General features: G+C 44.6%; 1 protein-coding gene across 1 annotated transcript in view; it reads left to right on the top strand.

Moving 5' to 3' along the window:
• The window catches only part of LOC124616210 (pickpocket protein 28-like), a 146,089-nt gene extending 127,485 nt beyond the window's left edge, over window positions 1-18,604 (top strand). The window contains exons 10-11 of the mRNA XM_047144513.1: window positions 11,684-11,775; window positions 17,964-18,604. Of these exons, the coding sequence (XP_047000469.1) occupies window positions 11,684-11,775; window positions 17,964-18,067 (196 nt within the window). The 3' untranslated portion in view covers window positions 18,068-18,604. The remainder of the gene's footprint in view (window positions 1-11,683; window positions 11,776-17,963) is intronic.
• Window positions 18,605-18,989: the final 385 nt, after the last annotated feature.

The following is an 18,989-nucleotide window of genomic DNA, read 5'->3' as shown; positions in this document are numbered from 1 at the left end:
GCGGTGTAGATTGCTCGCCAGGTTTCGAGAGGGTGCGTTTCTGGGTGAGGTATCGAATATATTGCTTCCCCCTACTTATACCTCCCGAGGAGATCACGAATGTAAAATTAGAGAGATTAGAGCGCGCACGGAGGCTTTCAGACAGTCGTTCTTCCCGCGAACCATACGCGACTGGAACAGGAAAGGGAGGTAATGACAGTGGCACGTAAAGTGCCCTCCGCCACACACCGTTGGGTGGCTTGCGGAGTATAAATGTAGATGTAGATGTAGAACATCTCCCGCTTCTCCCGGTGCTGCGGCACTGTGGACTTAGTTTTGGCAGACAACAACTTTCGCTAGCTTCGCGAGCAATGTTTCGCCAAACTCTAAGCTCTGGCTCACCCTCACCTCCCTAGGCCTATGTAGCCCCTTTCAAAATGCTTTAGCCAATAAATGGCCTTTCTCTAAAAATGACCCTAATCATTCCATGACGCCCACCGCCTGCCTATACGCCCATCCTGTACAGAGAGATAGGATTGTTCCTAGCCTAGGTTCGAACATGCGTCCCACTAGAAAGGTGGCCGACAGCAGGTGGTACTCACCGAGAGGAAGATCCAGTACTGCAAAGGCACCAAGTCGTCTGCAAACGTTTCGCATTTCAAGTGGTTGCCTGCTGCTGCTGCTGGAGACCAAGTCCTTGGTAGATGACTAGATACTTTGTCTGCCTCTGTACTGGTCTCCATTTGAAGTCAGCAGCCGATGGAGACAGCGTGACCACGACGAGCATCTGAGAGCGTCTGAGAATGAGTGTCTGATTTCGGGGGTTAGTTATGAGAGTCTGTCGGCCAGTACTTCTCCAAGAGCAGCACCTCCATCCTGGAAGAGATACAGGCCGTAGCAGCCGCTCGAAGCCACTCCGTTTTCAAATGTTCCTTTACAAATGAAAACCCAGGAGAACTGCCCCTATTTAATCCTCGTACCACTGAAAAGATGAATCAAAGAAGTGTTAGTGTCAGTGGTGTTGAGAAACAACTGAAATCGTCAAAAGTGAACAAAGCTACAGGTCCTGATGAAATCCCTGTCCGATTCTGTATTGAATTGGCAGCCGAGTTAGCCCTTCTTGTAACTATCATCTAGGGTAGATCGCTCGAACAAAAAACCGTGCCAAGTTCCTGGTAAAAAGCACGGGTCACACCCGTCTGCAAAAAGGGTTGTAGAGTGATCCACAAAACTACCGAACAAAATCTTTGACATCTACTTGTTGTAGAATCTTGAAACATATACTGATCTCAAACAAAATGACCTCATCAATAGTAATCAGCATGGATTCCGAAAACATCGATTACGTGAAACTCAACTCGCACGTTTCCTACGTGACATAACTGAAAACCTTGGATCAAGTGCAGCCAGATACATGCAGTATTTCTTGATTTCCGAAAAATATTTGACTCAGTACCACACCAATTGGTCTTAGCGTACAACCTTGTCTAACTCGCCTTGTGTACTGACCTGCCTCCCTATAGCGTGTGCACAGCCTATGTATTACACGTGGAGAGGCATATGGGGTGTCAAGTGAAATTTGTGACTGGGTTGAGGACTTTTTGGTAGGTAGGACACAGTAAGTTATCTTGGATCGACAGTCATTGTCAGATGTAGAAGTAACTTCAGCTGTGCTCCAGGGCGTGTGTCGGAACCCTTGCTGTTCATGGTGTATATTATTGATATTGCAGACAATATTAATAGTAGCCTCAGACGTTTTGCATATGATGCAGTTACCTGTGATGAAGTACTGTCGGAAGAAGCTGCATAAATATTCAGTCAGATCTTGGTAAGATTTCAGAGTTGTGCAAAGATTGGCAACTTACTTTATGTATTCAGAATGTAAAATTGTGCACTTCACAAAACAAGAACCTTAGTATCCTATGACCATAATATCAGTGAGTCACTCTTGAAATCAACGAACCCGTACGAACACCTGGGTCTTAACACTTTGTAAGGATATTAAATGGAGTGATCAAACAGCCTCAGTTGTGGGTAAAGCAGGTGGCAGACTTCGGTTTGTTGGTAGAAAACTGGTGAAGTGCAATCCGCCTACAAAGGAAATTGCTTACAAATGATTCGTGCGACAGGTTCTATAATATTGCTCAAGTGTATAGGACCCACACCAAATAGGACTAACGTATACAGAGAAGGGCAGCCCGAATGGTCGCATTTCTTTTCGAATCTTGGGAAAGTGTCACAGACATACTGAAGGACTGGAATAGCATAATCTTGAAAATAGATGTAAACTATTAAGAGGAGGTCTATTAACAAAATTTCAAGAACCGGCTTTAAATGAAAAATCTTGGAACATATTTCAATCCCCTACGTATCACTCACATAAAGATCATGAGGATAAGGCTAGAATAATTACTGCGCCCAAAGAAGCATTCAAACAGTCATTTTTCCCACGCTCCATACACGAATGTAACAAACACAAATAACTGGTACAGTGAGACGTACCCTCTGGCATGCACCTTACGGTGGTTTGCAGAGTATAAATATAAATAGAAAGACAGATGGCGATGATTTCATTACTTCTGCTCTTCTTATTTAGTCAGCTCTTGAAGGAGCCTAGCTGGAACAGTAGTACTGGCCAACGTCACGCTGTCTGTCAGTTCCCTGACTTAGGGCTCTTGCATCCTGAATATACGTTCTTATGAAACAACGTCGGGGCTTGAAGCTACCGCTTGCTTCTCCCTGTATGACGTCGCTTTGCTGAGCACTGCGGGCACAGGTCATAAAGTACCTGTAGTCTCCGATGTATAAAAGATTTCCGTGACACGTGTACCCATGTTCCGTAATTATTCGAAACAGGATATCGATTCCGAAGATCAATCCTTATGGGCAGTGTTATGCCAGAGCCAAGGTAGCCCCTGAGGGCCGGCAACCCATATTACACCACTGAGGACAGTTTGTCTATGGCCAAGGCGTACCAAAAGCACCATGGTAAATAACGGCTATTTACACACAAAATAATGTTAACAGACTTTCCGAGCACTACTTCCTGCAGGGGGAGATCGAGCCACAGCATGTAGGAAACATCACTACGCCAAAACCTGATTGGCTGGAGACAGCTATTTAGGGGCTAGAACCAGCCCCGAAGTTCAGTTCACTCCGGATGCCGACCTCGTGTACTTCGACCGCTGAAGATTACGTCTTCGTCTCAGAATTGAACTCTTACTAGTGTGTGTGTGTGTGTGTGTGTGTGTGTGTGTGTGTGTTTCTGTGTGTGTGTATGTGTGTTACCACGAACCTTTGTGGAACATAGAAGTGAACTTTTGTTTGCCTCAATTAGGAGACTTTTACTGGCATCGTTGTTGTTACCTATTCGTTTGTTGTTCAGTCATCAACCTTGTGAACTTACCTCAATAAAAGCTGCGTTTGTGAAAAATTGCGAATTGTCAGTCACAACAGGCAGAATATACATTGTTCAAAGCAATTAGGCGAACACGTGTATCAAAGTCCGGTATGTAAAACCCGTTTTAATACAGGCGGTAGCTATGGTCTTATTACATGGTTTCAGATCTGCCCGTTCAATGTAAACAACAATTACAATCATTCACCATCTATTGGCAGTGTTATGTTTTACAGTATCAGGCGACCTTTCCAAGGAAGTGAGTACCGGTGTCCCAATGTTTGCTAGTGAAGAACACAGATGGCAGTTGTCATTTGTGGAAGTTGTATTCAACCAACCACATGCAATGCGATATCTTAATGAAGTGCAAGTTGCAATTGAGGTCTCTCTCGTTCAAAAAGGAATCCTTTGCCTCTCCATGTGTAACACATAGGTTGGGCACACGCTATACGGAGGCAGGCCAGTACACAAGACGGGTTAGACAACGTTGTACGGTAAGACAGATTTCTGGCCATCCCGGCGTTGCGGCGCCGTACAGATACTGCCAGAGCACTGCTGGACGATCACAAAAGCGCCGCTGGAGCCACTGCGTCCTATCGCACTAATGAGTATGTTACGAAAAGGGCCTTACGATCCAGAGATCGTATTCGAGTACCACATTTGACAAGACAACATCTAGCAGCTCGTCTTCAGTTCTGCCGTTCCCATGTCATCTGGCAACTTCGTCACTGGCGAAACGTATTAATCAGAGAAGTGCAGATCTGCTGTGACGCAAACTGATGGGCGTGTTCGCGTGCGGGGAGCCGTGGTGAATAGTGCCTGCCTAATATTGTCCAGAAAACTGACAGATTTCCAAGGTTCTGTAATGTTGTGGGAAGGTTTCAATGTCGACAGCCACACGGATCTTTTCGATGTCTATGATCGCTTTACAGCCAAGCAGAACATTGAACAGATCCTGTTGGACCATATGGTGATTGCTGCATAGAGGGGTGACCCTGACTTCCTTCTAATGCCAAAGCCAATGTGGCGGGCGTCAGCAAGGATGTGTTGCGAAGCCTGGACGTTGAGGTGATGCAATGGCCAGCGGTGAGTCGTGACCTAAACCCCAACACGCTTAATAGACGTATTCGTGCTCGTCCTGTTCCACCGCAACCTCTCCAAGACCCTACTGAAGAATGGGAACGGTCACAACGGGGTGACCTCCAAAGAGTTATACGGTGCATGCTGCGTAGGTGTCAGGCAGTGATAAACACTCACGGTAGGCATACATGTTACTGGAGCTTTCAAAGGCGAATAAAAAGTACCCAGGTTGAAGGAATGAATGATCATTTCCATTTTGTTTTCGACACCTGTCGGGCAAAAAATGGTTCAAATGACTCTGAGCACTATGGGACTTAACTTCTGAGGTCATCAGTCCCCTAGAACTTAGAACTACATAAACCTAACAAACCTAAGGACATCACACACATCCATGCCCGAGGCAGGATTCCAACCTGCGACAGTAGCGGTCGCGTGGTTCCAGACTGCTGTAGCGCCTAGTACCCCTCGGCCACTCCGGCCGGCCCTCTCGGGCATTTCAGTTCTTTTTATGTAAACAATCGATGTTTCTTGTTTACTTAATTTGTGAAAGACAAGAGGTATATTTGGTAACATAAGGGATCACCAATTTAGTACTGGAGGGCAGTGTGGAGGGTAAAACTCGTAGAGGGAGACCAAGAGATAAATACACTAACCAGATTCAGAAGGATGTAGGCTGCAGTAGGTACTGGGAGATGAACAAGCTTGCACAGGATAGAGTAGCATGGAGAGCTGCATCAAACCAGTCTCAGGATTGAAGACCACAACAACAACAACAACAGCCAACCCTCAATTATTGTTGAATGGAGTATAGCAGACGCCCAAAATTATGTTCACCTAATGCTTCTGAGCAGTATAGACAGTTACAACCTGATTGATACCACACGAGTGTTTACTATGCACAATGATGATCGAAAAGTAAAAGTAATAAGGTAAAGTGTCACTGTTGTTGTTGTTGTGGTCTTCAGTCCTGAGACTGGCTTGATGCAGCTCTCCTGCTACTCTATCCTATGCAAGTTTCTTCATCTCCCAGTACCTACTGCAACCTACATCCTTCTGAAGCTGTTTAGTGTATTCATCTCTTGGTCTCCCTCTACGATTTTTACCCTCATCGCTGATCTCCAATACTAAATTGGTGCTCCCTCGATGTCTCAGAACATGTCCTACCAACCGCTTCCTTCTTATAGTCAAGTTGTACCACAAGCTCTTCTCCCTAATTCTATTCAATACCTCCTCATTAGATATGTGATCTACCCACCTAATCTTCAGCATTCTTCTGTACCACCACATTTTGAAAGCTTCTGTTCTCTTCTTGTCAGAACTATTTATCGTCCACGTTTCACTTCCATACATGACTACACCCCATGCAAATACTTTCAGAAATGACTTCCTGACATTTAAATCTACACTCAATGTTAACAAATTTTTCTTCTTCAGAAGCGATTTCCTTGCCATTGCCATTCTACATCTTATATCCTCTCTACTTCGACCATCATCAGTCATTTTGCTCCCCAAATAGCAAAACTCCTTTACTACTTTAAGTGTCTCATTTCCTAATCTAATTCCCTTAGCAGCACCTGACGTAATTCGACTACATTCCAGTATCCTCGTTTTGCTTTTGTTGGTGTTCATCTTATATCCTCCTTTCGAGACACAGTTCATTCCGTTCAGCTGCTCTTCCAAGTCCTTTGCTGTCTCTGACAGTATTACAATGTCATCGGCAAATCTCAAAGTTTTTATTTCTTCTCCATGGATTTTAATACCTACTCCGAACTTTTCTTTTGTTTCCTTTATTGCTTGCTCAATATACAGATTGAATAACATCTGGGATAGGCTACAACCCTGTCTCACTCCCTTCCCAACCACTGCTTCCCTTTCATACCCCTCGACTCTTATAAATACCATCTGCTTTCTGTACAAATTGTAAATAGCCCTTCGCTCCCTGTATTTTACCGCTGCCACATTCAGAATTTAAAAGAGAGTATTCCAGTCAACATTGTCAAAAGCTTTATCTAAGTCTACAAGTGCTAGAAACGTAGGTTTGCCTTTCCTTAATCTTTCTTCTAAGATATGTCGTGGGGCAGTATTGCCTCACGTGTTCCAACATTTCTACGGAATCCAAACTGATCTTCCCCGAGGTCGGCTTCTATCAGTTTTTCCATTCGTTTGTAAAGAATTTGCGTTAGTATTTTGCAGCTGTGACTTATTAAACTGATAGTGCGGTAATTTTCACATCTGTCAACACCTGCTTTCGTTAGGATTGGAATTATTATATTCTTCTTGAAGTCTGAGGGTATTTCGCCTGTCTCATATATCTTGCTCACCAGATGGTAGAGTTTTGTCAGGACTGGCTCTCCCAAGGCTGTCAGTAGTTCTAATGGAATGTTGTCTACTCCGGGGGCCTTGTTTCGATTCAGGCCTTTCAGTCTTCTGTCAGACTCTCACGCAGTATCATATCTCCCATTTCATCTTCATCTACATCCTCTTCCATTTCCATAATATAGCCCTCAAGTACATCGCCCTTGTATAGACCCTCTATATACTCCTTCGACTTTTCTGCTTTCCCTTCTTTGCTTAGAACGGGGTTTCCATCAAAGCTCTTGATATTCATATAAGTGGCTCTCCTTTCTCCAAAGGTGTCTTTAATTTTCCTGCAGGCAGTATCTATCTTACCCCTAGTGAGATAAGCCTCTACATCCTTACATTTGTCCTCTAGCCACCCCTGCTTAGACATTTTGCACTTTCTATTGATATCATTTTTGAGACGTTGCATGGGGGCTTAATTAAATAATTTGAAAATAATTTTTAAATTTTTTGTAGCTGTATGTCCGATTACGCTGTTTCGTAAACGGTTGGCCCTGACTAGTATTTGTACGCAATCTGACTGCGTAGAATAACAACAAACAATGAAACAAAATTTTCGTTAACACAGTTAATTAATTAAGTCCCCAGCAACTATAAAACCTACTAAACCAAAGCACAAGTGTAGTTGTTCTGTGTATGGGAGTGTGACTCAACGTACACATCTGGCACGGTTCTTCTTCAACAAGACAAGAAATTTTAAATACCATTTATACTGAAGTAACTAAAAAATTTAAATACTATAATTGCGTAAGGAAAGCAGAATTACACTCTAATACAAGAACATAACCCAGATGCTTTGTTGACTGAACCTGTAATGACGCATTATTCAGGACATTGAAATAATGAGAAAAAAAAGAAAGATAGTTTGTTACCTTAATTTATATTGATGAAAAGCACTCTAAACATTACAATCTCTCCACACCGACACGCTACTACCACATCTCAACCAGAACTCTCCAATATCACATCTCAGCAAGCACTGCCTACTAGCACATCTGAACAAACACTCTACTACGAGCTCTCCCCAAGAACTGACTACTACGAGCTCTCCCCAAGCACTGTGGAGGCGGCTTAATAATACTCTTTGGCGCAATCTCTGGCGCAGTGGCTCAGTGTAGCCACCTTTCAACGTTTGTATTCCTTTTTGCCTGCTTCGGTTACTGCATTTTTATATTTTCTCCTTTCATCAATTAAATTCAATATTTGTTCTGTTACTCAAGGGTTTCTACTAGCCATCGTCTTTGTACCTATTTGATCCTCTGCTGGCTTCACTGTTTCATCCCTCAAAGCTACCCAGTCTTCTTCTACTGTATTTCTTTCCCCAATTCCTGTCAATTGTTCCCTTATGCTCTCCTTGAAACTCTGTACAACCTCTGGTTCTTTCAGTTTATCCAAGTCCCATCGCCTTAAATTCCCACCTTTTTGGAGTTTCTTCAGTTTTAATCTACAGTTCATAACCAATAGATTGTGGTCAGACTCCACATCTGCCCCTGGAAATGTCTTACAATTTAAAACCTGTTTCCTAAATCTCTGTCTTACCATTATATAATTTATCTGATACCTTTTAGTATCTCCAGGGTTCTTCCATGTATACAACCTTCTTTCATGATTCTTTAACAAAGTGTTAGCTATGATTGAGTAATGCTCTGCGCAAAATTCTACCAGGCGGCTTCCTCTTTCATTTCTTAGCCCCAATCCATATTCACCTACTATGTTTCCATCTCTCCCTTTTCCTACTCTCGAATTCCAGTCACCCACGACTATTAAATTTTCGTCTCCCTTCACTTCCTGAATAATTTCTTTTATTTCCTCATACATTTCATCAATTTCTTCGTCATCTGCAGAGCTAGTTGGCATATAAGCTTGTACTACTGTAGTAGACGTGGGCTTCGTGTTTATCTTGGCCGCAATAATGCGTTCACTATGCTGTTTGTAGTAGCCTAATCCGTACTCCTATTTTTTATTCATTATTAAACCCACTCCTGCATTACCCTTATTTGATTTTGTATTTATAACCCTGTATTCACCTGACCAAAAGTCTTGTTCAAATGGTTCAAATGGCTCTGAGCACTATGCGACTTAACTTCTGTGATCATAAGTCGCCTAGAACTTAGAACTAATTAAACCTAACCAACCTAAGGACATCACACACATCCATACCCGAGGCAGGATTCGAACCTGCGACCGTAGCGGTCGCTCGGCTCCAGACTGCAGCGCCTAGAACCGCACGGCCACTTCGGCCGGCTAAGTCTTGTTCCTCCTGTCACCGGACTTCACTAATTCCCACTATATCTAACTTTAACCTATCCATTTCACTTTTTAAATTTTCTAACCTACCTGTCCGATTAAAGGATCTGACATTCGACGCTCCGATCCGTAGAACGCCAGTATTCTTTCTCTTGATAACGACGTCCTCCTGAGTAGTCCCCGCCCGGAGATCCAAATGGGGGACTATTTTACCTCCGTAATATTTTACCTAAGAGGACGCTATCATCATTTAGCCATACAGTAAAGCTGCATACCCTCGGGAAAAATTACGGCTGTAGTTTCCCCTTGCTTTCAGCCGTTCGCAGTACCAGAACAGCAAGGCCATTTTGGTTAGTGTTACAAGGTCAGATCAGTCAATCATCCAGACTGTTGCCCCTGCAACTACTGAAAAGGCTGCTGCCCCTCTTCAGGAACCAAATGTTTGTCTGGCCTCTCAACAGATACCCCTCCGTTGAGGTTGCACCTACGGTACGGCTATCTGTATCGTTGAGGCACGCAAGCCTCCCCGCCAACGGCAAGGTCCATGGTTCATGGGGGGGAGTGTCACTGTATTTAGCCATAATTTTGTGTACTAAAATTGTGTGAAAGAATTTAGATTGCAGAAAAAAAAACGGTCGCCAGCTCCAAAACGAACAGAAGTTAAATTTAGTAAAAGACTGCAATGACTTTGAAATCACGCAAATACTGGGCAAGAATGTTAATGTGACAATTGAACAAAATGCACTGGCGCGAGCTTAAATGTAGAAAACATCGGTAACGTGAAAACTAAAAAGGATAATTCGGAGAGCATGATGTTAATTATAATTATCAAAACAAATGATATGCAACGACTAGCAACACTTCATAGAAATTGTATTGCGTGCGTAACTCACGGTAACCATTTGGATGTTTGTGTAATCGTTACCAAATTTAATTACTGTTTTTCTCTCATTACTTTTCATCTAAAGCCATGAGATCTTTCCTTCATGGTAACAACTGTTTTTAATACTAATGTTACGTAAACATATGCGCACAATATTATTTATAGAACTCAACATAAAATCATAAAATTACTTTACTGGTTTGCCAAATGACTACCGCATCACGAAATAAAATTCTTTACTCCAGAGTGTCGTTATTCCACTGCACGTATTCGACCGGGAATACATTATTTTTGACATTTTTCAGACGTAAAAGAAACAGTCACGGACGGCGCATAAAATACCTCTCAATAACATTTCGAGGCTTCCATCGCTAACGCAGCTTCGTGCCCCGGTTCTCGATTTGGGGATAGCCAGTTTGGATTCTTGTGGCAGACGTAATTTTCTCCGCTATTAATTAACTATTAACATTCGGAGAGATGGTGGAGAAAAGCTCCTAACCAGCAGATTTTGTACTAGTGTCCCTCTACGCAATGATCCACGGAATGAGGACAAGTCGATAGTCGTACACCTTCTGATTGTGGTGTTAAGCTTGGCGGTTTCATTGTGCTGTTCGATTAAGTGTGATAATCTAGAGCGGTTTTCATCGGTTGCGGCTCAACCATCAAATCGACCGATGGCAAAAATACCGCGGGCCTTCGTCGAAACATGTTACATAAAATTTTTGAATGCTTATACTGCTCGTCATCTGAATGTATTTCAACTATCGCGATGTTGGCTTTTGAGCAATTATGAAGCGTAACTGGGAAACTCCACAGTTCGCTTCGCTTCTTCGGACTTCGCCTTCGTTTCCAAACTAATATATGTAGGAATGACATTGACCAGCACTTCTTGTTAAATCTAGTATACTCAGTCGTATTTACCAGCTTGATCTTCATGCCCTGATAAAGAACAAGATTACTTAATATGCTGTGGCAAGAGCTGGGAACGCAAAATTCTTGCATTAGCTTGACAGTGATGCTATCTAAAAAGTAGAACAATTGTGTCCTGCTTGATAATATGGACAGATGGATAGGCGTGACTGTACTGCTCAAAAGCTCCGATCTTTAGCTCATCAAAATGAAGGGAAAGCAGGTTTAGTTTGAAAGTCCCGTCGACAACAAAGTCTTTGGGGACGAAGCGTAAGCTTGTATTGGGAAGGGATGGAGAAGAAATACGACCGCTTCCTTTCCAAAGGAACCATCGAAGTATTCGCTCATACTAATTTAGGAAAACCACGGAAAACGTAAATGTGGACGGTCGGGTGGAGACTAGAATCCACATCCTTCCAAATGCGAATCCAGAGTCTTACTATTGCGTCACCTCACTCGGCTTTCGCCTTTCCCAATTGGAGAGAATGTTCCCCTGTTGCCTTTTAACGGAAATGAATAGTTTTTTTAAAATAAAAACAGTCTCATTTGCAAAATTGTTTTTATTAATAAGAATTCCGCGTTTCGCCCTTGCGAGGCAGATCAGAATATGTAAAAATGTTATAGGATAATCGAATAAACTTATTTGACCAAAAACAGCTTGTCCAACAAAGCTAGTGAAAAAAATAATAAATGTAACTCTAAGCCTGCACTCTAAAATAAACTACAGATACAAATAATGTATGGTGGTCTATTATTATCATAATTTCTTTTAGATCTTGTAGATAGAACTTACTTCCTAATATCTAAGATGTGTTGTTCTTTTACAGCTTCACTTTCGGAAGGGTGGTGATATATTATCAAAACAGCCAGTTCATCCCCAGTTTTCGCACTGAGCTCTATGGGTTTACCAGTTTCTTAGGTAAGATCATACGTTTAATCTCCTTTAAACAATATTTCCTCACACTATTAGAAGTTTCTGTCGCATGCGACACTAAGATACGTAACAAAACCCATTACATTACTGTTTTTGACATCAGTGTGTCGCCGAAATACATTATTATGATCACCTTCTAGCAACAAAAATAAGTTTAAATGTACAGACCACCTAGACAAGCTGCAAAGACACAGGTTCTGATAGGTTCTCACAGGTGTCTGGAGGCATGACGTCTGTGTGCAGTAAGTGGAGATAGGTACGTGAAAGGAAGAGGGGGGGGGGGGGGGAGGAGAAACTCTCTCAGTGAAAGCACCGATTGAAGGGTGAGGTTACTCAACTGGATCAAGATTTGGGGTATTTGAAAAACTGGTCGTGCTCCTACGTTCAGTTGCAGGCATTTGTAGACATCTGCCGAGCCGAGGTGCCTTGCTGGAAAACCACATTCCTTTTTAGGAATGGGCCCTATGACATGCTGCAACTGCAAGTAATACGACAGACACCCGTCTCAAGAAAACCATGTTCATCCTTTACAAATCCGAAAGGGCTCTAACCTCAGATGGTGGTCGAACAACACATCTCGCATCATATTTCCGCAGAAAACGACCAATGCTGTTGGAAATACTCCCTGTGTAAATCAAAAAGAGCGTAAGCATTTGTGCCACCTCGTAATCATCATGACTCCCCGGTGCGTGGTTCGTCGATATCGCAGCGCCCGTCTGATCTGTCGTTCACTATATTCTGATGAAAGATGACGTCAAGGTGGGATATCTCAGCTCTGGTGAAAGATGACGTCAAGGTGGGATATCTCAGCTCTGGTGAAAGATGACGTCAAGGTGGGCTATCTCCGTTGATAAACTCTGAGGGTCTGAGATGACCTGGACTCTGTGAACCAATGTACGATATATCCCTTCACGCTGTGCCGGGTGGTGAGAACTGTTAGCAGGTAGACACAAATCAGTGTGAGTAGGATGCCTCTAAAAATCATGTCCCAATGTCCCATTACCCTTCCCCCTGACAAACACATCAAGGATGGGAAGGCAGCTATCCTTTCCCATCTCTATCGTGAAGCGAATATACGGGACGATACTTCTGTTGTTTGGCCCCACGGAAGTCAGCATTTGTTCAAATGTTCAAATGTGTGTGAATTCTTATGGGACTTAACTGCTAAGGTCATCAGTCCCTAAGCTTACACACTACTTAATCAAATTATCCTAAGGGCAAACACACACACCCATGCCCGAGGGAGGACTCGAACCTCCGCCGGGACCAGCCGCACAGTCAATGACTGCAGCGCCCTAGACCGCTCGGCTAATCCTGCGCGGCAAAGTCAGAATTTAAACGGCTTTTTAGAACAGCTGAATTCAATCCATCCGAATGTTCGCTTCAGGATGGGCGTGAAAAAGGATGCTGACTTCCCTTACTTGACGTGATGGTAAGGAAGAAGGTTGATGATACACTGGGACATTGTTGTTTATAGGAAGCCAAGTCAAACTGATATGCAGCTACAGCCAGACTGTTCTCGCCACCCAGCTCAGGGTGAAAGTGTACTTAGTACCTTTGTTTACGGGGCCCACATAATCTCAAAGCCCGAAAATTTGTCAGCTGTGCTGCACCACCAAGAAGTCACCTTTCATCAGGATAGTTGTAATGAAAGACAGACTAGATGCACATTGCACTTCGAGCTATCAACCATGCACTGGGTGATTATGGTAATAAATATGTGGGACCAGAGTCTACGGCCGTTTTGCCATACTATGGAAATACTTCCAACATCAGTGGTCGTATTCTGCGGGAATACAGGGTGGTCCATTGATAGTAGCCGGGCCAAATATCTCACGAAATAAGCATCAAACGAAAAAACTACAAAGAATGAAACTCGTCTAGCTTGAAGGGGGAAACCAGATGGCGCTATGGTTGGCCCGCTAGATGGCGCTACGATAGGTCAAACGGATATCAACTGCGTTTTTTTAAATAGGAACCGCCATTTTTAATACATATTCGTGTAGTACGTAAAGAAATATGAATGTTTTAGTTGGACCACTTTTTTCGCTTTGTGATAGATGGCTCTTTAGTAGCCACAAACGTATAAGTACGTGGTATCACGTAACATTCCGCCAGTGCGGACGGTATTTGCTTCTTGACACATTACCCCTGTTAAAATGAACCGTTTGCCAATTGCGGAAAAGGTCGATATCGTGTTGATGTATGGCTATTGTGATCAAAATGCCCAACGGGCGTGTGCTATGTATGCTGCTCGGTATCCTGGACGACATCATCCAAGTGTCTGGACTGTTCGCCGGATAGTTAGGTTATTTAAGGAAAGAGGAAGTGTTCAGTCACATGTGAAACGTCATCCACGACCTGCAACAAATAATGATGTCCATGTAGGTGTTTTAGCTGCTGTCGCGGCTAATCCGCAGACAGATTGCGCGAGGATCGGGAATCTCAAAAACGTCGGTGTTGAGAATGCTACATCAACATCGATTGCACACGTACCATATTTCTATGCACCAGGAATTGAATGGCGACGAATTTGAACGTCGTGTACAGTTCTGCCAGTGGGCACAAGGGAAATTACGGGACGATGAAAGATTTTTTGCACACGTTCTGTTTAGCGACGAACCGCCATTCACCAACAGCGGGAACGTAAACCGGCATAATATGCACTATTGGCCAACGGAAAATCCACGATGGCTGCGACAGGTGGAACATCAGCGATCTTGGCGGATTAATGTATGGTGCGGCATTATGGGAGGAAGGATAATTGGCCCCCATTTTATCGATGGCAATCTAAATGGTGCAATGTATGCTGATTTCCAACGTAATTTTCTACCGATGTTACTACAAGATGTTTCACTGCATCACAAAATGGCGATGTACTTCCAACATGATGAATGTCCGGCATATAGATCGCTTGCGGTTGAAGCGGTATTGAATAGCATATTTCATGACAAGTGGATTGGTCGTCGAAGCACCATACCATGGCCCGCATGTTCACCGGATCTGACGTCCCCGGATTTCTTTCTGTGGGGAAAGTTGAAGGATACTTGCTATCGTGATCCACCGACAACGCCTGACAACCTGCGTCAGCGCATTGTCAATGCATGTGCGAACATAACTGAAGGCGAACTACTCGCTGTTGAGAGGAATGTCGTTACACGTATTGCCAAATGCATTGAGGTTGACGGACAACATTTTGAGCATTTATTGCATTAATGTGGTATTTACAGGTAATCAAGCTGTAACAGCATGCGTTCTCAGAAATGATAAGATCACAAAGGTACATGTATCATATTGGAACAACCGAAATAAAATGTTCAGACGTACCTACATTCTGTATTTTAATTTAAAAAACCTACCTGTTACCAGTTGTTCGTCTAAAATTGTGAGCTGTATGTTTGTGACTATTACAGCGGCATCTATCACAAAGCGAAAAAAGAGGTCCAACTAAAACATTCATATTTCTTTACTTACTACACGAATATGTAACAAAAAGTGGGGGTTTCTATTTTAAAAAACGCGGTTGATATCCGGTTGACTTATGGCAGCGCCATCTAGCGGGCCAACCATACCACCATCTGGTTTCCGCCTGCAAGCTAAACAAGTTTCATTCTTTGTAGTTTTTTCATGTGACGCTTATTTCGTGAGATATTTGGCCCGGTCACGATAAATGGACCATCCTGTATAATTTGAAATGCGTTTTTGACCACCATCGAAGATTAGGGCTGTTTTAGGATCCGTAAAAGATGAACTTGGTTTGCGTAAGACGGGTTATGGCATGGCATATATTGGTTAGACCATCAGGACCATGGAGGACAGGTGTACTGAGCATAATCGTCACACACACTTATAACAGCCGAGCAAATGTGCCGTTACAGAACACGGCTAACCCATGGAATATATCTACTCGGAGATTCCAGATATTGGACTAGTGTTATAAAGGAGACACTTGAAATTAGTGACTTGTGAATAGAGATAGAAGCTATTTCTTAAATTCGGGCTGTAATTTTGCTCTCTTTCTGATGAAAGAACAGAAGGACAGAGCTAATGCTGTCTGTTTTTAATATTCGCTATCAATAACTTCCAGCGTTGGTCATCTTTGGTTGTGTTGTGGCGCTAATTTATGTACGTACGTATGTGTGTGTGTGTTTGTGTGTATGTGTGTGTTATCTTTCCAAAATTGCTCTGCAACCCGAGGTTTTAAATTCCCTTGATCGACTCTTACTTGCTGCAGTTTGGCCTTGGAAACGATAGGGTGTGCACCTCTCTAAATATCGGCGGTTGTCGACGTCACCCAGCTGCATTCAAATTATCTGAAGAGTATGTCTCCATCTTCGGGTGGAGTACAGAGGAATTTGTTTGCCTGGAGGCGAGGATCGGGCGCTATTGTGGTGTGATTTTGCTGACCTTTGATTTGTGGGAATAGCTCAGATGGTGTGATATACACTCCTGGAAATGGAAAAAAGAACACATTGACACCGGTGTGTCAGACCCACCATACTTGCTCCGGACACTGCGAGAGGGCTGTACAGGCAATGATCACACGCATGGCACAGCGGACACACCAGGACCCGCGGTGTTGGCCGTCGAATGGCGCTAGCTGCGCAGCATTTGTGCACCGCCGCCGTCAGTGTCAGCCAGTTTGCCGTGGCATACGGAGCTCCATCGCAGTCTTTAACACTGGTAGCATGCCGCGACAGCGTGGACGTGAACCGTATGTGCAGTTGACGGACTTTGAGCGAGGGCGTATAGTGGGCATGCGGGAGGCCGGGTGGACGTACCGCCGAATTGCTCAACACGTGGGGCGTGAGGTCTCCACAGTACATCGATGTTGTCGCCAGTGGTCGGCGGAAGGTGCACGTGCCCGTCGACCTGGGACCGGACCGCAGCGACGCACGGATGCACGCCAAGACCGTAGGATCCTACGCAGTGCCGTAGGGGACCGCACCGCCACTTCCCAGCAAATTAGGGACACTGTTGCTCCTGGGGTATCGGCGAGGACCATTCGCAACCGTCTCCATGAAGCTGGGCTACGGTCCCGCACACCGTTAGGCCGTCTTCCGCTCACGCACCAACATCGTGCAGCCCGCCTCCAGTGGTGTCGCGACAGGCGTGAATGGAGGGACGAATGGAGACGTGTCGTCTTCAGCGATGAGAGTCGCTTCTGCCTTGGTGCCAATGATGGTCGTATGCGTGTTTGGCGCCGTGCAGGTGAGCGCCACAATCACGACTGCATACGACCGAGGCACACAGGGCCAACACCCGGCATCATGGTGTGGGGAGCGATCTCCTACACTGGCCGTACACCACTGGCGATCGTCGAGGGGACACTGAATAGTGCACGGTACATCCAAACCGTCATCGAACCCATCGTTCTACCATTCCTAGACCGGCAAGGGAACTTGCTGTTCCAACAGGACAATGCACGTCCGCATGTATCCCGTGCCACCCAACGTGCTCTAGAAGGTGTACGTCAACTACCCTGGCCAGCAAGATCTCCGGATCTGTCCCCCATTGAGCATGTTTGGGACTGGATGAAGCGTCGTCTCACGCGGTCTGCACGTCCAGCACGAACGCTGGTCCAACTGAGGCGCCAGGTGGAAATGGCATGGCAAGCCGTTCCACAGGACTACATCCAGCATCTCTAAGATCGTCTCCATGGGAGAATAGCAGCCTGCATTGCTGCGAAAGGTGGATATACACTGTACTAGTGCCGACATTGTGCATGCTCTGTTGCCTGTGTCTATGTGCCTGTGGTTCTGTCAGTGTGATCATGTGATGTATCTGACCCCAGGAATGTGTCAATAAAGTTTCCCCTTCCTGGGACAATGAATTCACGGTGTTCTTATTTCAATTTCCAGGAGTGTAGATGCATTGTTGGTTGCGGATAGGGAGATATAAGAAGAGAGAAACAAGGCTAGAGACTGACACTTACGGAGCGCCTGATAGTTTCCTCCGAAGCCAAGTTTGTCAGTTCATCCCATATGATATGTAACATGCGCTATGCTACTCACGTTCTCATAGAATGTGGCTATAATAATGTATTTCGACAGCGTATATTTCACGTTGCGGTAAATATGCGGCGTTGTGTGCGTCAGGGGTGAACCCACCGTACTCGATGTGCCAGATTTCAGTGTGTGGTGAGAACACTTACACGTCACTGTGTTGGACAGCCAACTGCGGCGGGCTGCTGGGCCTCTTCCTGGGCTTCAGCGTGCTCAGCCTGGTGGAGTGCCTCTACTTCCTGACCGCCAGGGCCTACCTGCACTTCCGCTGACTGCCGCCGCTGCCACTGCTGCTGCTGACGTCATCGGTGACGCTCCACTGCCCACTGCCGGGTGCTAGAAACTCTTCCCGCGACAGTTGCTCATCTCACAGTGTACCTAGAATTTTATATTTTGTCATCTTGAGGATGAAGCGTCTCTGCTTACAAGTAAGAGTCGTTCCCAGAAAGTAATGCACTGCATTTTTTCTTCAACAATTCTTAATTGAACGTAATGAGAATTTCACACACGAAAGAATGGTGCTTTATCTACACACCCTATTTTTACACGTAATCTCCATGCCGTTCTGTGACTTTCCTCCTGTCGGTACTAATCGTTGTCCTGGTGGCGGAGCCAGTGTTTCAATGTGTGAATCACCTCCTCGTCGTCCTCAAAATGTCTTCCACTTATGGCATCCTTTAATGGCCCAAACAAGTGGAAGTCCGAGAGTGCTGGGTCAGGGCTGTAGGGTGAATGGGGTAACAATGTCCAACTCCGTTTTGCAATATGTTCGGCAGCCCTCAGACTTGTGTGGGAACGAGCGTTATCGTGCTGCAGCAAAACATCTCCTGTGTCGCTGTGGCGCCGAAGTCTCCAGAAGCGCGTCTTGAGTTTTGTTAAAGCGCTGACATATGCTTCCGAATTAAACGTATCGGTCCTTGGCATCACATCAATGAGAATCACACCTTCACAGTCCGAGAACGCGGTGATCATGACCTTACCGGCGGAAGCAGTTGCTTTGCATTTTTTTATTCTGTGAGGAGTGGGTATGTTGCCATTCCATGCATTGTCGTTTTGTTTCGGGCTCAAAATGGTGAACCCAGATTTCATCACCTGTCACAATGCGGGACAAGACGCCTCAAAACGTTGCAACAAATCAAGGCAAATGTTTTTTCTGGGCGACTTGTGATCCACCGTTAGACACAGCGGGACCCA

This window comes from Schistocerca americana, chromosome 5 (assembly GCF_021461395.2).
Source record: "Schistocerca americana isolate TAMUIC-IGC-003095 chromosome 5, iqSchAmer2.1, whole genome shotgun sequence".
Taxonomy (NCBI): Eukaryota; Metazoa; Arthropoda; class Insecta; order Orthoptera; family Acrididae; genus Schistocerca; species Schistocerca americana.
The sequence above is the reverse complement of the archived record's forward strand: the minus strand, read 5'-3'. Positions and strand labels throughout refer to the sequence as shown.